This window comes from Aulonocara stuartgranti (genome assembly GCF_965226115.1).
Source record: "Aulonocara stuartgranti genome assembly, chromosome: 4".
NCBI lineage: Eukaryota > Metazoa > Chordata > Actinopteri > Cichliformes > Cichlidae > Aulonocara > Aulonocara stuartgranti.
The window spans coordinates 4,594,030-4,610,055 of NC_138942.1; the positions used below are offsets into that span (position 1 = coordinate 4,594,030).

The following is a 16,026-nucleotide window of genomic DNA, read 5'->3' on the forward strand; positions in this document are numbered from 1 at the left end:
AACATCAGACATGCTGCATCTTCACAGGAAAAGCCTCTACACATCACATATCATGTTAATCTGATAATAACAGGAGCGAAAATAACAAGATAACATATGATGATATGATGTCGTACCTCGCACAGTAATCATCACAGTAATAATCTGGTTAACATATTCAGCGAGTCACTGTTGGGGTTAATAATTCAGCATGAGCTTCCTGATCAAAAGAAAGGGTGTGGAGTGGTAAAGTAGCGCCATCTACTGGAAAAAGAACTGCACAATTTTAATATACGATATACTTTAATACATGAAAAGTAGTTTGATTACCACACAAGTATAAAGTCATTAAATTATACAAAAAATGATCTAAAACATGCTGTACAAAGATCTATAACTTAAAATTCATTTGAATATACAATAACAAAAAAAATCATATTTTCATTTACAAAACAGCTGGAACAGGTTTACAAAAGTGCTAAATGCATTTTTACACAAGCTAAAGTGTGACTATAGCACATCAGGGTCAAGAAACAAGTACGAGTGCTTTTTAACTGTTTGATACACATTTACAATAACCTGTACATTTTATTTGCTACATTGGTCTGTAAAATCATCTACTTTAAATATTCTAATATGAACAAATAAATATATGTAACTTCAAATAGTCTGCAGCCACGGGGAGACTAAGAGTTTACAAGTACACATACAGAAACATCTGTGCCATTGTATTTGTGTTGTTGCTTCATTTCTGTGGTTAATTTTTGTAAAAATTTCTTTAGGTTCACAAAAAAAGTTCTGTTTCCTTTTCAGTTCGCATTATTCTGTTAAAATGACAGCATTCTTTCATTTTTTATTTGGTTGCATTTATTCTCTCGTTTTAGATGCTCACAGACGAATCCTGCTGCTGTCTGATGCTGCAGATTTGTAATTAATGCAAAAGAAAGACTTCTATAAATAGCTGCAAGCCACAAACCTAATTCAGATCCCGATAACTGTGTCAAACCTTGACCTTGAGTCTCATTTGTTTGGACAATGCTGTTTTCATTGGAAACCTTTCTAGATTTAATCTGATTCAGTAAAAAGGACTAGATGTTACAGTCCCTGATAAGGGAGGTTTAGGGATTAGGGATCTAATCTAGTTTATCATTTTAAAATTTGGGACACATCGTCAGTAGTGGACCTTGGATTCATCGGGTTTAATCCAAGTTAAACTGGGAACTAATGAATCAAGAAAGGCTCTCTACAGTGTTTATAGACCTGTTCTGATCCTGAATACGTTTTCCGATTTTTTCCAGTGTACAATAAAAAGGATATTTTACTTTTATAATCATTTTTGGCTGCACACAAATGTCTAAAGTCTAAATTAAATTCTGACAGTTTTCAAAAGTTGTGGCGTTCTTCTGTTATCTCAGTCCTTTGATGTTAGGTGGTCATAAAACTCAGTCAGACCAGTGTTAAGCCGATCTTTCTGTTTCTTATATTCCAATAAAAGTTTTTTTTTTCTCCTGCAAGTATTGAAGTTCAATCATGCAAACATTATTGAAAACCAGTACTTGTGCTCTCTCTGTTATCTCAGCCAGTGGCTGCATGCACAAGGACACCATGATGGGAGATACTTTCAAAAGAAATCGAGTTTTCAATCTCAAATTCAATCTCTGAATTCACTTCATCAGTAGATCCAGCTGTGGTCCTAAACCAAACTCATGAAGTTTCTGTGCTGAGATTTGACAACTACCTGTTTTTCTCTAGGTATCCAATTTAGGAATCTAGCTGTAGTCTTAAAAACAGTGACCCTACAAGACCTCTAGTCTCTGCAAATGCTGGTTTATGACACATTGACATCAGATGTGAAAAGGTGCCAGACGTTGGTCTTTTGTAAGTATTTTTTAAAAAGGAACTGAAGATGAAGTAAAGGCACATGTAATTCCAACCTTATTCATGCATGCATTGAATCTGTAACATAAATGCTACCAGGTCTGACCGAGCAAATGCCATCTCAGCTTTCACAACAAAGTGACCACAGTGAACATTTATTCAATAAGCTGACAAGTTCAGATGCTTTCATATTAACAGAAAAGTGTGCATGTCTAAAAGGCGTGCATCAATTTATATTTTGATACTTTGTTGGCATTTTGTGTCTCAGTGAAGTCAATATGTTTCACTTCAAAAACATTTTGTTTCTTTTTGAAGTTGTTTTCTGTCTCTTTGCAGTTGTTTTGTGTCTCTTTCTAGTCATTTTATGTCTTGCTCAAGTCTATCTGTGTTTTTTTGTGTGAAGCTGTTTAATCTTTGTGGTCATTTTCTGTGTCTAAAGTCGTTTTATGTCCCTGAAGTCTCCTTTTGTGTCTTTGTTATGTCTCTTTGAGTTCGTTTTCTGTCTCTTTGTAGTTGTTTTATGGCTCTCTGGAGTCGTTTGAGTCTTTTTGTGGTCATTGTATGTCTTCTGGGTTAGACTTTCATGATTGTTATAGCTTTGCAGCAGATGTTTGTCCGTCAGACTTGTCGCCCCTGAAGTCGGAGCAGCAGTGCATTCATTTTGCAGAAGTAATGTGAAAACCACGGTTCACTTTTCTCCTTTTTACACTACAATTATCACATCCCAATTTGCGCAGTTCTTTGAAATACAGAGCAATGACGTTTTGGTTGTATCTTTCGTGAGCAGTCATTAAAATGAAACATGATTCATCAGTCAAACTCATCCATGATCCCTGATGGTGCTGTGTCAGTCCTTTGAGGAAGTGTTGCTGATGATCTTTCTTTTGCGTAGTGTCACCAAGTCATAGAAAGGGTCCTTGGTGATGCTCGCCCTGAGAAACAACATTTAACAGATTTAGTTTGAAAACCAAGACCTTCGAGTAACAGTAGAAGTAGCAGTTTTAAGCATTTTTTTCAGTTTTGAGAACCTTGGTGAGTGGAAATCACTAAAGAATGACTGTAAAATGACTTTATTGAACTCTTTGTAGGCCTTTCTTAATGCATGATCTTAAGAACACTGAGATGGACATTTTCAGATATTCAATCTTGATGATGACTGTAATCACTCTAACTTAGCATTAACCCTTAATCACTTGAATCTAAATATTTACAGCTTTCCCACCAGCCTCTATTCTACTTCTAATGTCCAATAAAAATGTTAGCGTGATACATTTTGATAATGATCCCATGTTGTGGCCGTGTAACTAACCAAATGGTAGCTCATGTAATGAATACCCTCGTCGTCCCTCACTGACTACCCACTAACAAGCACAGGGACTGATGTTTTGTCAAGGCCAGAGAAATTTACACTGGGAGTCCTTTAGCATCAGTGCTGTCAAGTGATTTCTGGGTACAAGCGTCTCCTGCATTGAATGCTTTTGTGTTTTTAATGTCTTGCAGTTTCCAGCCAACAACAGGGATGTCAAACATAAGTCCAGGGGGCCAAAATCAGCCCAGCAAAGACTAAAATCTGGCCTGCTGGACGGTTTTGCAAAATATGAAAAAGGGCACATGTTTTTTTAAAAAAAACAAACAAAAAAAACTGAATTTTTTCATTAATCGACAAAAAACTTTATATTTTATAAAAACAGAACAGTCTGAGCAGTGAGCTACCAGAAATTTTTATGTAATTTTACATTTTTATCATGTAGAAAAAATGAGCTGTGCTGTTGAAATTGAACATTTATTGATCTTGTATTAAGATATCTCAGAGATTAAATGTGTACTTAAATGTCTTTACACTGACAGTGTTTCACTTCACTTAAGATCAAAGTGGGCTGTATGTGGTTGACATCCTTGTTATACATTATTATTAGCACTACTGTGTGAAGCATGTCACCCACCCACTTTTAAAATAATGACCTGACATTATGCTTGACAGGTTGAGATGCTAAGTGGGTGTATAAAAGCCTGCTTTGGAGTGGCTTTCTTCATTTCTGTGCCTGCTTCTAAGTTCAGGTCCTTCCACTTCTCTAGCCTGTGGAGTGCCACAGGGTTCTATTCTGGGGCCCTTACTATTTCTGTTATAGTCACTCCCTCTAAGTTACAGATTACGCGTAGGTGCTTAGACTATTAAAAGTCAGATGGATGACAATTTTCTCTAACTAAATGAGGACAAAAGTTGTCTTGCTTGTGCTCTGGCAGATTTGTGTCTAAGATAAAGAAAACTCTAGGTCCCCTTCCCACTTTTGCTGAATCTTTAGTAGGATGTCTTTTGATTCAGACATCACTTTGGATGCTCATGTTACATATCTAAGTACTCTAAGTATTCACACCATTGCTAATTCAGTTGCATGGGCTCCCCATTAACTTCATAGTCCACTTTAAGACTCTGGTTTAGACTTTTAGAGCTCTGAATAGGTGAGCACAAGCATCACAACATCAGTGAACTTTTACATACATATGTCCCTAGCAGGCCCCATTAGGTCTGGTGTCTATATAGCACCAAAGGCTGAAAATTAAAGAAAATGGAGCTTTTGCATCAGTTACCTCCAGACTCTTGAAGTCTCTCCCACTGAGCCTGAAAAAGCACCTTAAACTCATCTTTTTGACCTTTCATTTAGGCAACCTTTTGTCTTTGTCTTTTTGCATTTTCTTATGGAGCACTTTGTCATATTTCTATAGAAATGTATAATAGAAATGTATTTTTACTAACTAAACTCATGGTGTAGGCTATAGTGCACACCATGTGAAACCAAGCCTGATTTCAGTATGGCCATTAAGCTTGGGATCAGCACTTTTTCAAAGTGAGTAATTCAAACCACGCAGCATCACTCATGACTAACATCCCTCAACATAAATCTTAAATTGAGACAATGACATCAGACTTGAAAGGCCTCTTGGGATCATATATGGCATCATATGAATATAACAGGGGATCTGGAGGTGGCAGAGAACTAAAGTCACCAGAAAACTGAAAGAGGATGTAAAACACAGACTCTTTCCTTCCTATGCAGATTTTGTCACTGTTTCAAACCCATTTGCATTAAGCATCTAATTTTGCCATAGCTGGTGGTTCAAGGTGTCTATGAAAAGCACACTCTGTGCATATCTGTCAGAAACAATAACAATTTGTTACTTTGTAGCTTTGACAAAACAGCCTGTGAGGTAGAAAGTTTAGTTATATTTATTCTAACACGCAAGAGTCTTTAAAACTCCCAGCGCAATTTAAATTAATTAGCTAACACTTTATTATTTTATTAAACCATTGGTTATCTACAGATAACACGATTTCTTTGCTCTGTATGGTTACCAGGCAATGAGTGCATTATAAAACTGCAGGTTTAGATTTGAGATGACATGTAGGTCATATAAGTTTGATCACTGTTGCTTGTTTGAACTCTTCCTGATCATGTGCTTCACATTAAGCCTCGATAAACATGAGTCACTGACACACGTGGCCGCCCACGTGTCCTCTGCAACATCAGTTGCTCTCACCTGATTGCATCTATCCAGTCGTCCCGTTCCTCTGCGCTGGCTGCACTGAGCTTATACGACTGGTGTTTACCCTGGACCACTCTGCCTTTGTTCTCCGTCTTGCAGGCCTTGATCTTTTGTCCTTTAGGATTATATAACTCCAGGCAGAACTGTTTAAACACACATGCAGACCCACATGTAGCACCGTTACTGTGTGCATATGCCTTTTGTTTATTTTAATAATCTTCTGATAGCCTCCTGACTCACTGTTTTGAGCACTTGCGCTAGAAATTCATTTAGCAACTGCTGTATGATTCATTGAGGGCTGGGGTGGCAAATAATATGTGTGTGGAAACTCAGCAGTCATACAATGTGATGCAGAAAGTGAATGATGCTCTACCGGTTTGCTTGAGTCTTGTAGTGCCCTGACACACAGGTTCTCCAGAGGAATAATCCCAATTGGATCTTTATCCTGCAGGATGAGAGTGAAGATGTTTGACATGGCCATGTTTTATTGTCATCATGTCTGACTTATGTAGCGGCAGAAAAAATAAATAAACGTACTGTTGTGTATTCAAAGTAGTACAAGCAGCTGTCTGTCAAAATGAACCACCTTCTCTTCCAGGTTTTAACTCGACCACCTGCAATGAAGCAAACAAGACATTAGAAACACGAGCAAAGAGAAGCTCTGACGTCCTGTCTTGGAGTCCGGGTTTATGGTGTGGTGTTAGTTTCTTCATCTCACCTATTTTAAGGAGCCAACCCTCGCGGTCTGGATTAAAAAACGTCAGTGTGAGGTCATTCCCATCATCCTCTGGGATTTTGAACGGCTCACTACGGATGCTTGTGTACAGTTTCTGAAAATAATTTGAAAGTGCACAGAAACATCGAATAAGCATTTTTAAAATTCTGATTTGCGTAATTTAGTGCAGTGTACACAAGAAATCATGTTGAAACACGGATGTGACATTTTTACTAAAGGTTAACAGATTAGCATCAAAGGAACCTAACGTATATCAGCATATCAATAGGGGAAAAAACACAAGACAATGAAACAACGAAAAAAATCCCTGAATCTATAGATAACCATCAAGAAATAACCCCAAATGTGGGTCTTTTCCTGATTCCTAAACATCCAGATAAACTCATATAAAATCACCAGGTTATTTTAGCCTGATCAATACCAACATTTTTAGATATTTTTACATGACAGTGATTTTTTTAAATAACATTACTTCATGTTGGGATACATGGTTAGGTCTATTAAATAAGTAAAAAGAACAGTATCTTAGTATTTAAAGAAAACTCAAGTACTCTGGAAGGACTAGCTTTCTTCAACCTATAATGTACTGCGTTTTTCAACCATTCACTCACTGCTTTTATTATCTATTTAATAAAATTATATACTAATTATTTGTAATTAACTATTCAAGTAACTAATTTCAACCAGTAATCTGCAACGTTTAGCTAACAGCTTTGCTCTGTTAGCTAATGACTTCAACTGTTAGCTAACATTTAACTACTAGCCATATTTTGTCGCTAATTTTATTTAGTCATGTTATTAGCCAAGCATTTTACCTGCTTAAATATTACAGTATGCTTGAACAAATCCAGTGTTAGCTTAACTTTAGCTGTTTTTCCAAAACTAACATTAAATTAGCACATTAGTTAAACTGATGGTGATACTTAATCATGTTATTAACTAAATAACACTGCTAATAACTGTTCCAAGTTTTTATCTGCTATTCTGTCATAAATGTAGTTTATTTATACTTTTAGCATTTCAACTGGTCATAATTTAAAGTATGTTAATTGAGTGTGGTTTCTTCTTAGTATACACAAAATTAGCAAACAAATTGCTGCTGTTAATTTTAAATGATTTCTGAAGTATATTATTAATTTTAGCTAGCTATTTCAAGTGCTATCTTTTCTTTTAACAAACAGTTAGTCTGTCTCTTTAACCAATATATCAACCATTAATTTGCGTCATTACTTTACTTTCAAATTATCTACTGCCTAGCCACTTTTAGGCAACTATTAAATTTTCTGTTCAAACTTGCTTCCAGTCAGTGCTGAAAATAACATAAACTTTACCCCGAGGTAACACTGTAACACGAAGGGTGATTTAAGGTATAACTGCATTTCACTGCGCAAGAATGATGTACTACTGGGGAAACCCATCAGAGATTATTGGTGTCACTAAAGAAGTAAGGGTAAGCTGCGTAAGGAGATGAAAGAAATGCCCTGCAGTCAGTTGACCACCCTGACCAAGGAGCATTGCAGTACTTCTGCAATACATTTAAAGGATATTAGAGTAAACTATAATGCTGTCACCAATCAGCGCCTTGGTTTTTCTATCACCTAACTGTACAAGCAGGGCCTGACAAAGCCATGAAATAATGAAGCCAGCTGACCGTGAGCAGCTCAGTGGGCAGGTCCTCGCCGTTGTTGATGCCTCTGTTCATGGAAACAAATCGCTGCAGAGTGGGTTTGTCTTTCACGTTGGGGTTGTGGAGACTTGTGTTGAGCATGATGATGGCGAAAGAGAGGATGTAGCAGGTGTCTGTAACAGAAAACCACAGTTTAGCTTTCTTCATCACCTTCTTGAGTGTACGCAGCTGACAGCTGCTTAGGCCAAAAAAAGTTTTATTGGATAATCTGTTAACTTTAATCAGGGAGGCCTGAGATGTTTCTCTGGCTTTGGGTTTATTTTTCAGAAAGAAAAGCAGATTTTTCTTAGCAGGTGATGAGTCTTGTATAGAATTTTGTAATTACAGAAGCAAAAATGTGTGTTTTAATTGGAGTGTGTGGGAAAATGAATCAGCCTCTTTGTGCTTGTACCTGTGGATTGGAAGACCCCGGGGTTACAGCCACAGTAGCGAGCTGCAAACGCCTCCATCATCCTGTCAATCTTTTGAGCTTCTCCTGGGAGACGAAAGCTCCACAGAAACTGCCTGCAAAGGTGGAAGAAAAAGAAAAACAACACACACGGGCTGGTAAGAAGGAGGAGGGTTTCATAATAAGGACGAAAGCAAGACTAAAGGTAAAACTGCTGCAACACTCCAAGCTTCCTTTCACAAACCTCAGTGCTTGCACCAGATTCAGGTCTGAGAACTCATGCAGACCAACAAACGCTTTCAGTATCTTCAGGTGCATTTCCTCCCTGTGTGACAACCAAAACAATGAAAGATAATTGAATAATGAAAACCACAACCCTCAAAATGAGGCTCAAATATAGAATACACATTTACCGTCAGAGCACACTGGTTTCACAACATACATGAAAGTCACGAAGTCATGTGAATAAGAACATTTTCAAACTAAGTACACCTTTTCCAGGCATTTCTAATGAATTACACTTGATAAGCTGATAATAAACTATAAAAGCAGTATGCTAGTCTGGAGCATTCAGGTTTGTGTTCCTACAATGCTACAATCCTCCTATCAGGGAACATCTTGTAAGGTCAGGTACAATGATCAAAGAAATACAAAAAGGCAGGTTAAAGGTTAAAGTTCATGACAAGTATGGCTTGTTTGGAAGGGGTGCCTGGAAAAAGCATCTTCTCTGTAAAAAGGACGTGGCAGCGTCATTTAGATTTGCAAAGTTGGATTGGAATAAACCACAAGACATGACCGAATAATGCACATTATTAGCATATTAGCACAAACACCTAATAGCAACTGTCGGCACAGTAGAGGAGGGGTGATGATTTGGGGACCTTGCAGTCTTTAAATGTATCCTCTGTAAACCAAATTATTCTATTATTAGTCCCTCGTCTAAGCTTCATCCCAAACTGGGTCAACAGGACAATGATACCAAACACAGCAGCAAATCAGGACAGAATGGCTGAAAAACAAAAGAATCAAGGTGTCGCAATGGCCCAGCAAAAGCCCACAGCTCAACCTGGCTGAAATGCTGTGGTGAGACTTTAAAGGAGCTTTGCGTAAACGAATGCTGCGAATTTCAATGAATTGAAACAACTGTGTAAAGAAGAGTGGGCTGCGTTTCTCTCACGCTGATGTGAGAGAACGATAAATTCATACAGAAAGTGATCTGATAAACAATTGGTTTTACAAAATACTGAATCATGCTGTGCACTTTTTCAGTTTTTCAGACGTTGCTTCTGCATTTTGGTTCAGTATTTGTTAAATAAACAATGACACTGTGCAATGTGTCTCATGCTGTTGTTCATCTGAGGTTGTATTTATTTCATTTTAAGATATGCAAAGGACCATCTCTTGTTATGTAAAATCTTAAAGAGGAGTTTTTGACAAATGGTTCCAACCTTTGGAAAAAGGTTGTCTGTCTACAGAGTGCACTACAATACAAAAATGTCAAATTTTGGGCAAACAAATGTTTTCACACATCACTGGAAAATATTTAATGGAACATTGAAACCATCAAATGGTGCTTTCAAAACAGCTCCCCCCCCCCTGATGATACCCTCCAACCCCCTAACACTACAGCCCACAAAAAAACCCAAACAAAAAAACACTCCATTGTGAGAGGTGGATATATGGTTTTATGTTTAGTGTGCAAACTGAAACCAATCATGTATGTGGGTGGAAAACTGGTGAAAAGTGAATCTTGGTGGCTTTTTAACGTACCTACATAAATTGGTCTAAAGTAACCTGCTGCAGTTTCTCATTAAATTGCTTAGTAAGTTCAGCACACACGTTAATGTTTTTTTAGTTAAATCTCACAACTTTAAAGAAGGAGCAGGGAAACTTATACTAATACTCCACCTTTCTCCCAAGAAGTTTCCTATGGCGGTCTTATTGAGCCCCTCCTCTTTGTAAAGAAACTCTGCCACAGACTCTGCCCGCCATTCGAGAAGGCCATTTTCAACCAGGTACTGGACACCCTGAAGCAAGGGGGGAAATGGAAAGTCAGACATGTAAGAAATGAATTTGAAAACTAGGAGGACAAATTTTTAATCAGTGAATTAAATGTCTGTGGTGTGTTTTCATCGAGAAGGCAAATTAAGCGACAGGAAGCTTCGTGTTAAGTTTTGGCCACAGCTTTTAGTTCTTCTTGTCAGTGCTGCTAATTCTAACCTAGTCGTATCACACTTTAAAAAAGTTTTCTTCTTCTCCTTTTAAGTCACGGTCGCCACCAAGCACCAGCACACAAGATGTGAAGGGTTGAATGAATACCGCATGTTGTTATTGCTGCATCTCAAAAAGGTACTTAGAGACAGTTCTTCAAAATATGACTCTTAATTCTGAGTGCATACTCCTGCTAACCAAATCAATTCCGCTTAGCACCCTTAACCCCAAGAAGACTATAAGCGTGTTATCCACCCACTTGTCTGCAGGCCTGAGCCCGCTCTGCACTCAGGCCTGCAGACACTCAGCTTTGAGCTGAAGACCCAGAAAGGAAGGAAGCAAAAAAAAAGAAAAAGAAAAAGATGGAGGTCGCAGTGGTGAAGTGACGTCTCTGCCCCACTTCAGGGAACAGGATGTGGTTTTTCTCGCTTTTGCTCGTGTTGTGCGTCTGTGCCTGTGCACTGGTTGCACTTCTGAGCATCACATACACATCTCTCAACTCGACATCCGCTGTGTGTGGAGATATCTGTCACCGTGTTGCTGTTGACCTTCTGATACAGAGATGTTGAAGTGAGTGAAAGTAGAATTAAAACTTTTACTGTGACTAACAAAGTTTCCTTTAATCTCTTGAAATAAACAACACTGTGCATGTCAGAAGTAAATATAAAAGTATGCACTAAGAAATAGCACCATTTATGTATAATCTACAGGTATACAGCTCATGAGCAGTGACCCTACAGGTGTTGGCTCCTCCCCTTATCCTACTGGATAATGCTTGTGCCACCCACAATGGTTGGGTTACTGGATGAGGCACTGATATGCTGCTAAAGATTAAAGTTTAAAAATGCTGAAAAATAGAAACTATTATGTTAACAAACCTAGTCAAGGCTTAGGCACAAAGACAAACCTGTACATGAAGCCCAAGATGTGCCTTTAGTTCCTCTAATGGCCACTTGAAGGTGGCTTCAAATCAGTCCCCACAGACTCTCGTGTTAAAATACTGACCTTTTCAAGAAAAATGATTGTTTGTCCGTGTGGATAGCTTCCCCTTCATATACCCTTGGTACTTGTCTTTATTTTAAGACATAAATTAGGCGTTTTAATGTAAAGTTATTGGAGTCAAAGGTTAAAATAACTACTTGGTTAAGGTTGCAGGACCTTCATTATAATTCTTACATGACATCATGATAAAAGTGACATCAATATCTGAGGCTACTTTAACAGAAACAGCACTGACACCCTTTTACTACAATTTAGTTTGTAAAAGAAACACTGAGGATGACTTAAAACAGAAATATAGCATATACCGATGTTTGGTTGACCCATCCATCTGTCTGGACCTCCACCCTAAACAGACTTTCTTGCTCTGATGTTTTTTGCAGTCATGTGACCACTGACCATGTGATGTTAAGGGTTAGTTGGTGAAAACCTCCTTGCAACTGGTTTGGTCTGACTAGTGGATTGCTAATTAAATGTTCACAGATGTTTATTTTCAGCTCGTGTCGCACTCGTGTCACACTTTTTCAAGTTTTATTTCTGCTCAGTGAGTAGTTAGTGCGTGCTTCAGACTGGTATCTCCCATATAAACTACAGGCGACTACATAAATCCATCTATAGCAACACCTAGCTTCTTTGTTTGCTCCTGTCACTGTCACTGGAAGATATGGAGTTTTTAAAAAAGTCTTACAAAGGATTGTCTTACTTTGTAGATTAAATTAAAAATCTTTCCTTAATGTATGAAAATGTGTACACACAAATATGATATCAACTCACTTTTTTGGAGTCCATGTTAAATTTCTTTTTCCCACGTAGGAATTTCCTGTTCCTCGCAACATTTTTACTGCAACAGAAGACAAAAAATGTTGTAATGTTATAAATCATAAAGTTTTGTAGCTCATTTTGTTGTTTATTTTGAACTGAGAGCTGTGTTTGTCTGTTTTTTCGTGTTGAATATGAGGAGCAGATTGCTGGATTAATGTTTGGTTTCCTTTACTTCAGCAGTTTTTGATTTACTAAACATAAATAATACATATATTGGTATAAAAGACAATGAAAAGTTAACTTTGTGACTGATCAATGTTCAAGTTAAAATAAATCATTTTTTCTGTGAATTCATTTATCACACTCCAAACTACTTTCCGATAACGAGCGCTTTGTGATAAGTGGTCGGTGTTTTTGTGGCGTGCGTGCAGCAGTACTCAGAAACTGAGGTTGCGATGCCAGTAATGCAGCTATGTGTAAATGTAGTGTCACACTAGACTATTATCGCCTCATAAGTGCAACAGCAAAAAGCAGAAACTCCAAATAAGGACTCCCCATAGTGTCAAAAGACATTTTTCTCTCCAAATTTCTGTGACTGTAAGCGTGCTCATTAACTTTGTTTTATTACAGCTGGTGCTTCAGTTCGTGCCGGATCACAGTGTCTCCTCCAAAACACATTGTCTCTAATTACCAGCCTCCAAAGATGACTAAAAACTTTTGAAACATTTAGCAAAATAATGGGTAAAAGGTTAAAATAAAGGGTAGCACAGATGTGAAGTACCTGAATTAAACTGTGTGGATTTGTTTTAAAAGGAAAGCAGTAAAAATTGCTCTTTGTGGAACTATTTATGGAGAAAGTGATTGCAAGTGTCAAGTGAAAAGGCTTGACAAGCAAATTAAACAGAGGGCCCCTGCCCCTCCTGACTGCTCAAGGCCACCACCAGCATATAGGTTATAAAATACCTCTCCGTCTGTGATATTAAAGGCATATACACGTTCATTTTGGTCCAGTATTATTAGTGAGTCCCAATGTGTGGACCACAGCCCCCTGTAGGGTGGTTTAGGTACTGCATATGAGTCGGGAAAGGTTGTTTTAATCACTGTAAAAAAATTCTAATTAAATATTTCCAACAAAAAGCAAAAATAAAAATGAAACCATTTTATATCGTGTAAACGATGGACGTAGCTACACCAGCCAACAGTTTGCGAAATCTCTTTATGAAGTCGCAATTTGAGCTTTTGGGTTTCTTGAACTACTAGCTAGCTAAAACAAGAGCTGAATCTGATGATAAAACTGTGCTTTTTTTTTGGCTAATAACTCATCAATCACAAATAAATACAAGATGACCTGAAATTATCAACTAATGAGCTCATCAGGAAAATATTCCCTGGGAGAAAAGGAGCTGAGAGCAGTTTTCCAATGGAAAATCCTTGTGTGAGATTGAAAAACTAATGGTTGTCAGCTGGTTGCCAGCTAGTTGTATTGTGGTTATATTCTTAGTTAAAAGCAAAGGGTTTCCCTGATGTGACAAAAGTATCACTTAGAGATGCAACTAAATGTTTGGGCCACAGAATATTTACAGATTACATAGTGGGCTTTGGGATTCTAAATATGGGAATGGTTGGTCTGAAAAGTGGCATCCTGGTCTAATTGGTGGTAAACCTAACACTAACAACCTAAAACAGTTAATCCGATTTGTTTATCAGGCTTGTGCAGTGCATCATCACACTGAAATGCCCCTGCTTCTGACTTGGTCAAATGCAAATCTGAGTAAAGGTGGCTGTGCGACTGAGCATTACGTGTGGTGTAGGAGACTAAGCTGAATCAAAGTGTCGCTTAAACAAGAGGAAGAAGCCATGCTGACTCAGAGAATAGCTGCTATAAGAATGCTTGTCCTCATACTCACTTCTGCTCCTTCAGTTCAGGGCTGTGGATTTTAGGCATGACGTGATTGATCTCCAATCTGAGTTTCTGCAAGAAAGAAGGCAGTGACGTTAGAGAAAGACCAAGGTTTGGTGTTACATCACAGATACTCGCAGACTCAATGATTCATGGTCAGTTTGTCGGCTATTATAAAGCAGCCTTCAAATCCTTCATATCTCAATTAAATGTTATGTACGAATGGCCTTTTGTGCGCTGTGAAAAACTCTGCCGAGGCTGCTAGGAGTGGGTGCATACAGCAGAATAACGAGACCTTAGAGGAAAATATTCACCGCAGTACCTGAATGTCATCCAGCAGCTCAAACTCATGCGCCTCACCCTGCCTCCTCGCTTCTGGTGGGAGTTTGATTGGAGCTGTTGGGTGACAGAAAGCATCAGTTACACTTCAGGATGGGGATAAATACACTTGATAATGCATTAATTAGCCATGCAACTCTGTGGACTGTCTTGACAACCCCCCCCCCCGCGCGCTCATTTTCACACACATTCATATATCACACCTTCACCCTTCACAGGTTAGAGAAGTGGTCAATCAACACGCTTAAAATAGCTGCTTTTCTTCCTCTTTTGAACAAGAAAGGTTACTTTGAGTGCAGTGCAGCCACTAAAGCAGAATTTAAGTCCAAGTAATTTTTTTTATAACATTGTAAAAAAGTTCAGTTTCCTTCCTAGGCAAAGACATTATTGTGCATCGAAAGTAATATGAAAATAGCATGATATTCAAAGCAGCAGTTGTAAGCAGTTTGAGTTCTAAACTAAACCACACAAATAGTCAACACAAACATCATCAAAACCACTTTTAGTTTTAAAGAAGCGGCAGCTTATGACAACGATTGAAAGTAAAAGATTAATAGGCATACCTTTTCCCCAGAGGAAGCTGTCTTTTCTGCGTATGGCCATGTTGTTGATGGTGCAGAGCGACTGACGGCTGCACAGGAAACAAACTCAGTCAGAGTGAAAAGAGGGCCGGCGCTGCCATTCGGAGACACAGCAGCGACACTGGAGGCGCTCCAGAGCTCAGCCAACAGCACCGCTTACAACTCGTCTGATGATGTGAAACATGGTAAAATGCCCATTGAGCAACAGACAGCTCATTCATGACCTTATCGCTATTACACGTTATTACACAAACACTGCAGCTGTGACCACTAAAGGTAATGTCATAACATCAACAGGATGAAATCAGGCATTTTTAATTTAAAACAACGGCGATTTTTCTGAGGTGGTGGAGAAGACATTCAAATGCACTGCTTTCACAGAAGCACTCCAGTTTATGAATATTGGATCAGCAGCTAATGCTTAAGCTATTAAAATATTTGTTTATTCAAAAATGACTGAGGAATGCTGATAAAAACGCATAAATGACTTAAATCTGAGGAACTCAAATTGCTGACAGGAACGATGTAGGCTGAAGCTTTCGCTTAAAACACCCACACTTCATACAGAGGATATTGTAAATATGTATTCTGCACTGCAACACTTTTACAACTAAAGTTCACAAAAAAGAAAGAAAAAATGAAAAATGAAACGGCCTTCACAGAAGCACTGTGTTAGAAATAAAAAAATGAAAGCCAGCTGCAACATGGACGTTACTAATGTGTCCTAATCATGAGGGTTTTTTTCTGTTTTCATTTGGATGTGCGCGAGTGTCCTGGAAAAGCTTTAAAGCCTTCGCATGAGTTATGAAGTGCACCAATAGCACAACACGCCACTAGCAACGCCAGACAGTGTAAATGTGAATGAAAATATGTTGCCTGGTTCATAATAGTGCAACAAAGGTTCTGTGTATTATACTGTTATATGTATATGCAAAGTGGTTATATATACACACACACATATATAACATATAACGTACTGTAGCCTCACAGTAAGATGGTTTTGGGTTTGAGTCATGCAGACAT

General features: G+C 38.2%; 1 protein-coding gene across 1 annotated transcript; it reads right to left on the bottom strand.

Moving 5' to 3' along the window:
* Nucleotides 1–293: 293 nt before the first annotated feature.
* LOC309705547 (cytohesin-3-like) lies at nucleotides 294–15,134 on the bottom strand. Its single transcript, XM_082531454.1, has 13 exons — nucleotides 14,986–15,134; nucleotides 14,406–14,479; nucleotides 14,091–14,155; nucleotides 12,196–12,262; nucleotides 10,120–10,238; nucleotides 8,456–8,536; nucleotides 8,215–8,327; nucleotides 7,788–7,936; nucleotides 6,119–6,230; nucleotides 5,938–6,014; nucleotides 5,774–5,845; nucleotides 5,395–5,543; nucleotides 294–2,789 (listed from the first exon to the last, which is right to left on the bottom strand). Exons 1-13 carry the CDS (start codon nucleotides 15,023–15,025, stop codon nucleotides 2,705–2,707), a joined length of 1,203 nt encoding a protein of 400 aa, XP_082387580.1. The 5' UTR covers nucleotides 15,026–15,134; the 3' UTR covers nucleotides 294–2,704.
* Between the last annotated feature and the right edge of the window lie 892 nt (nucleotides 15,135–16,026).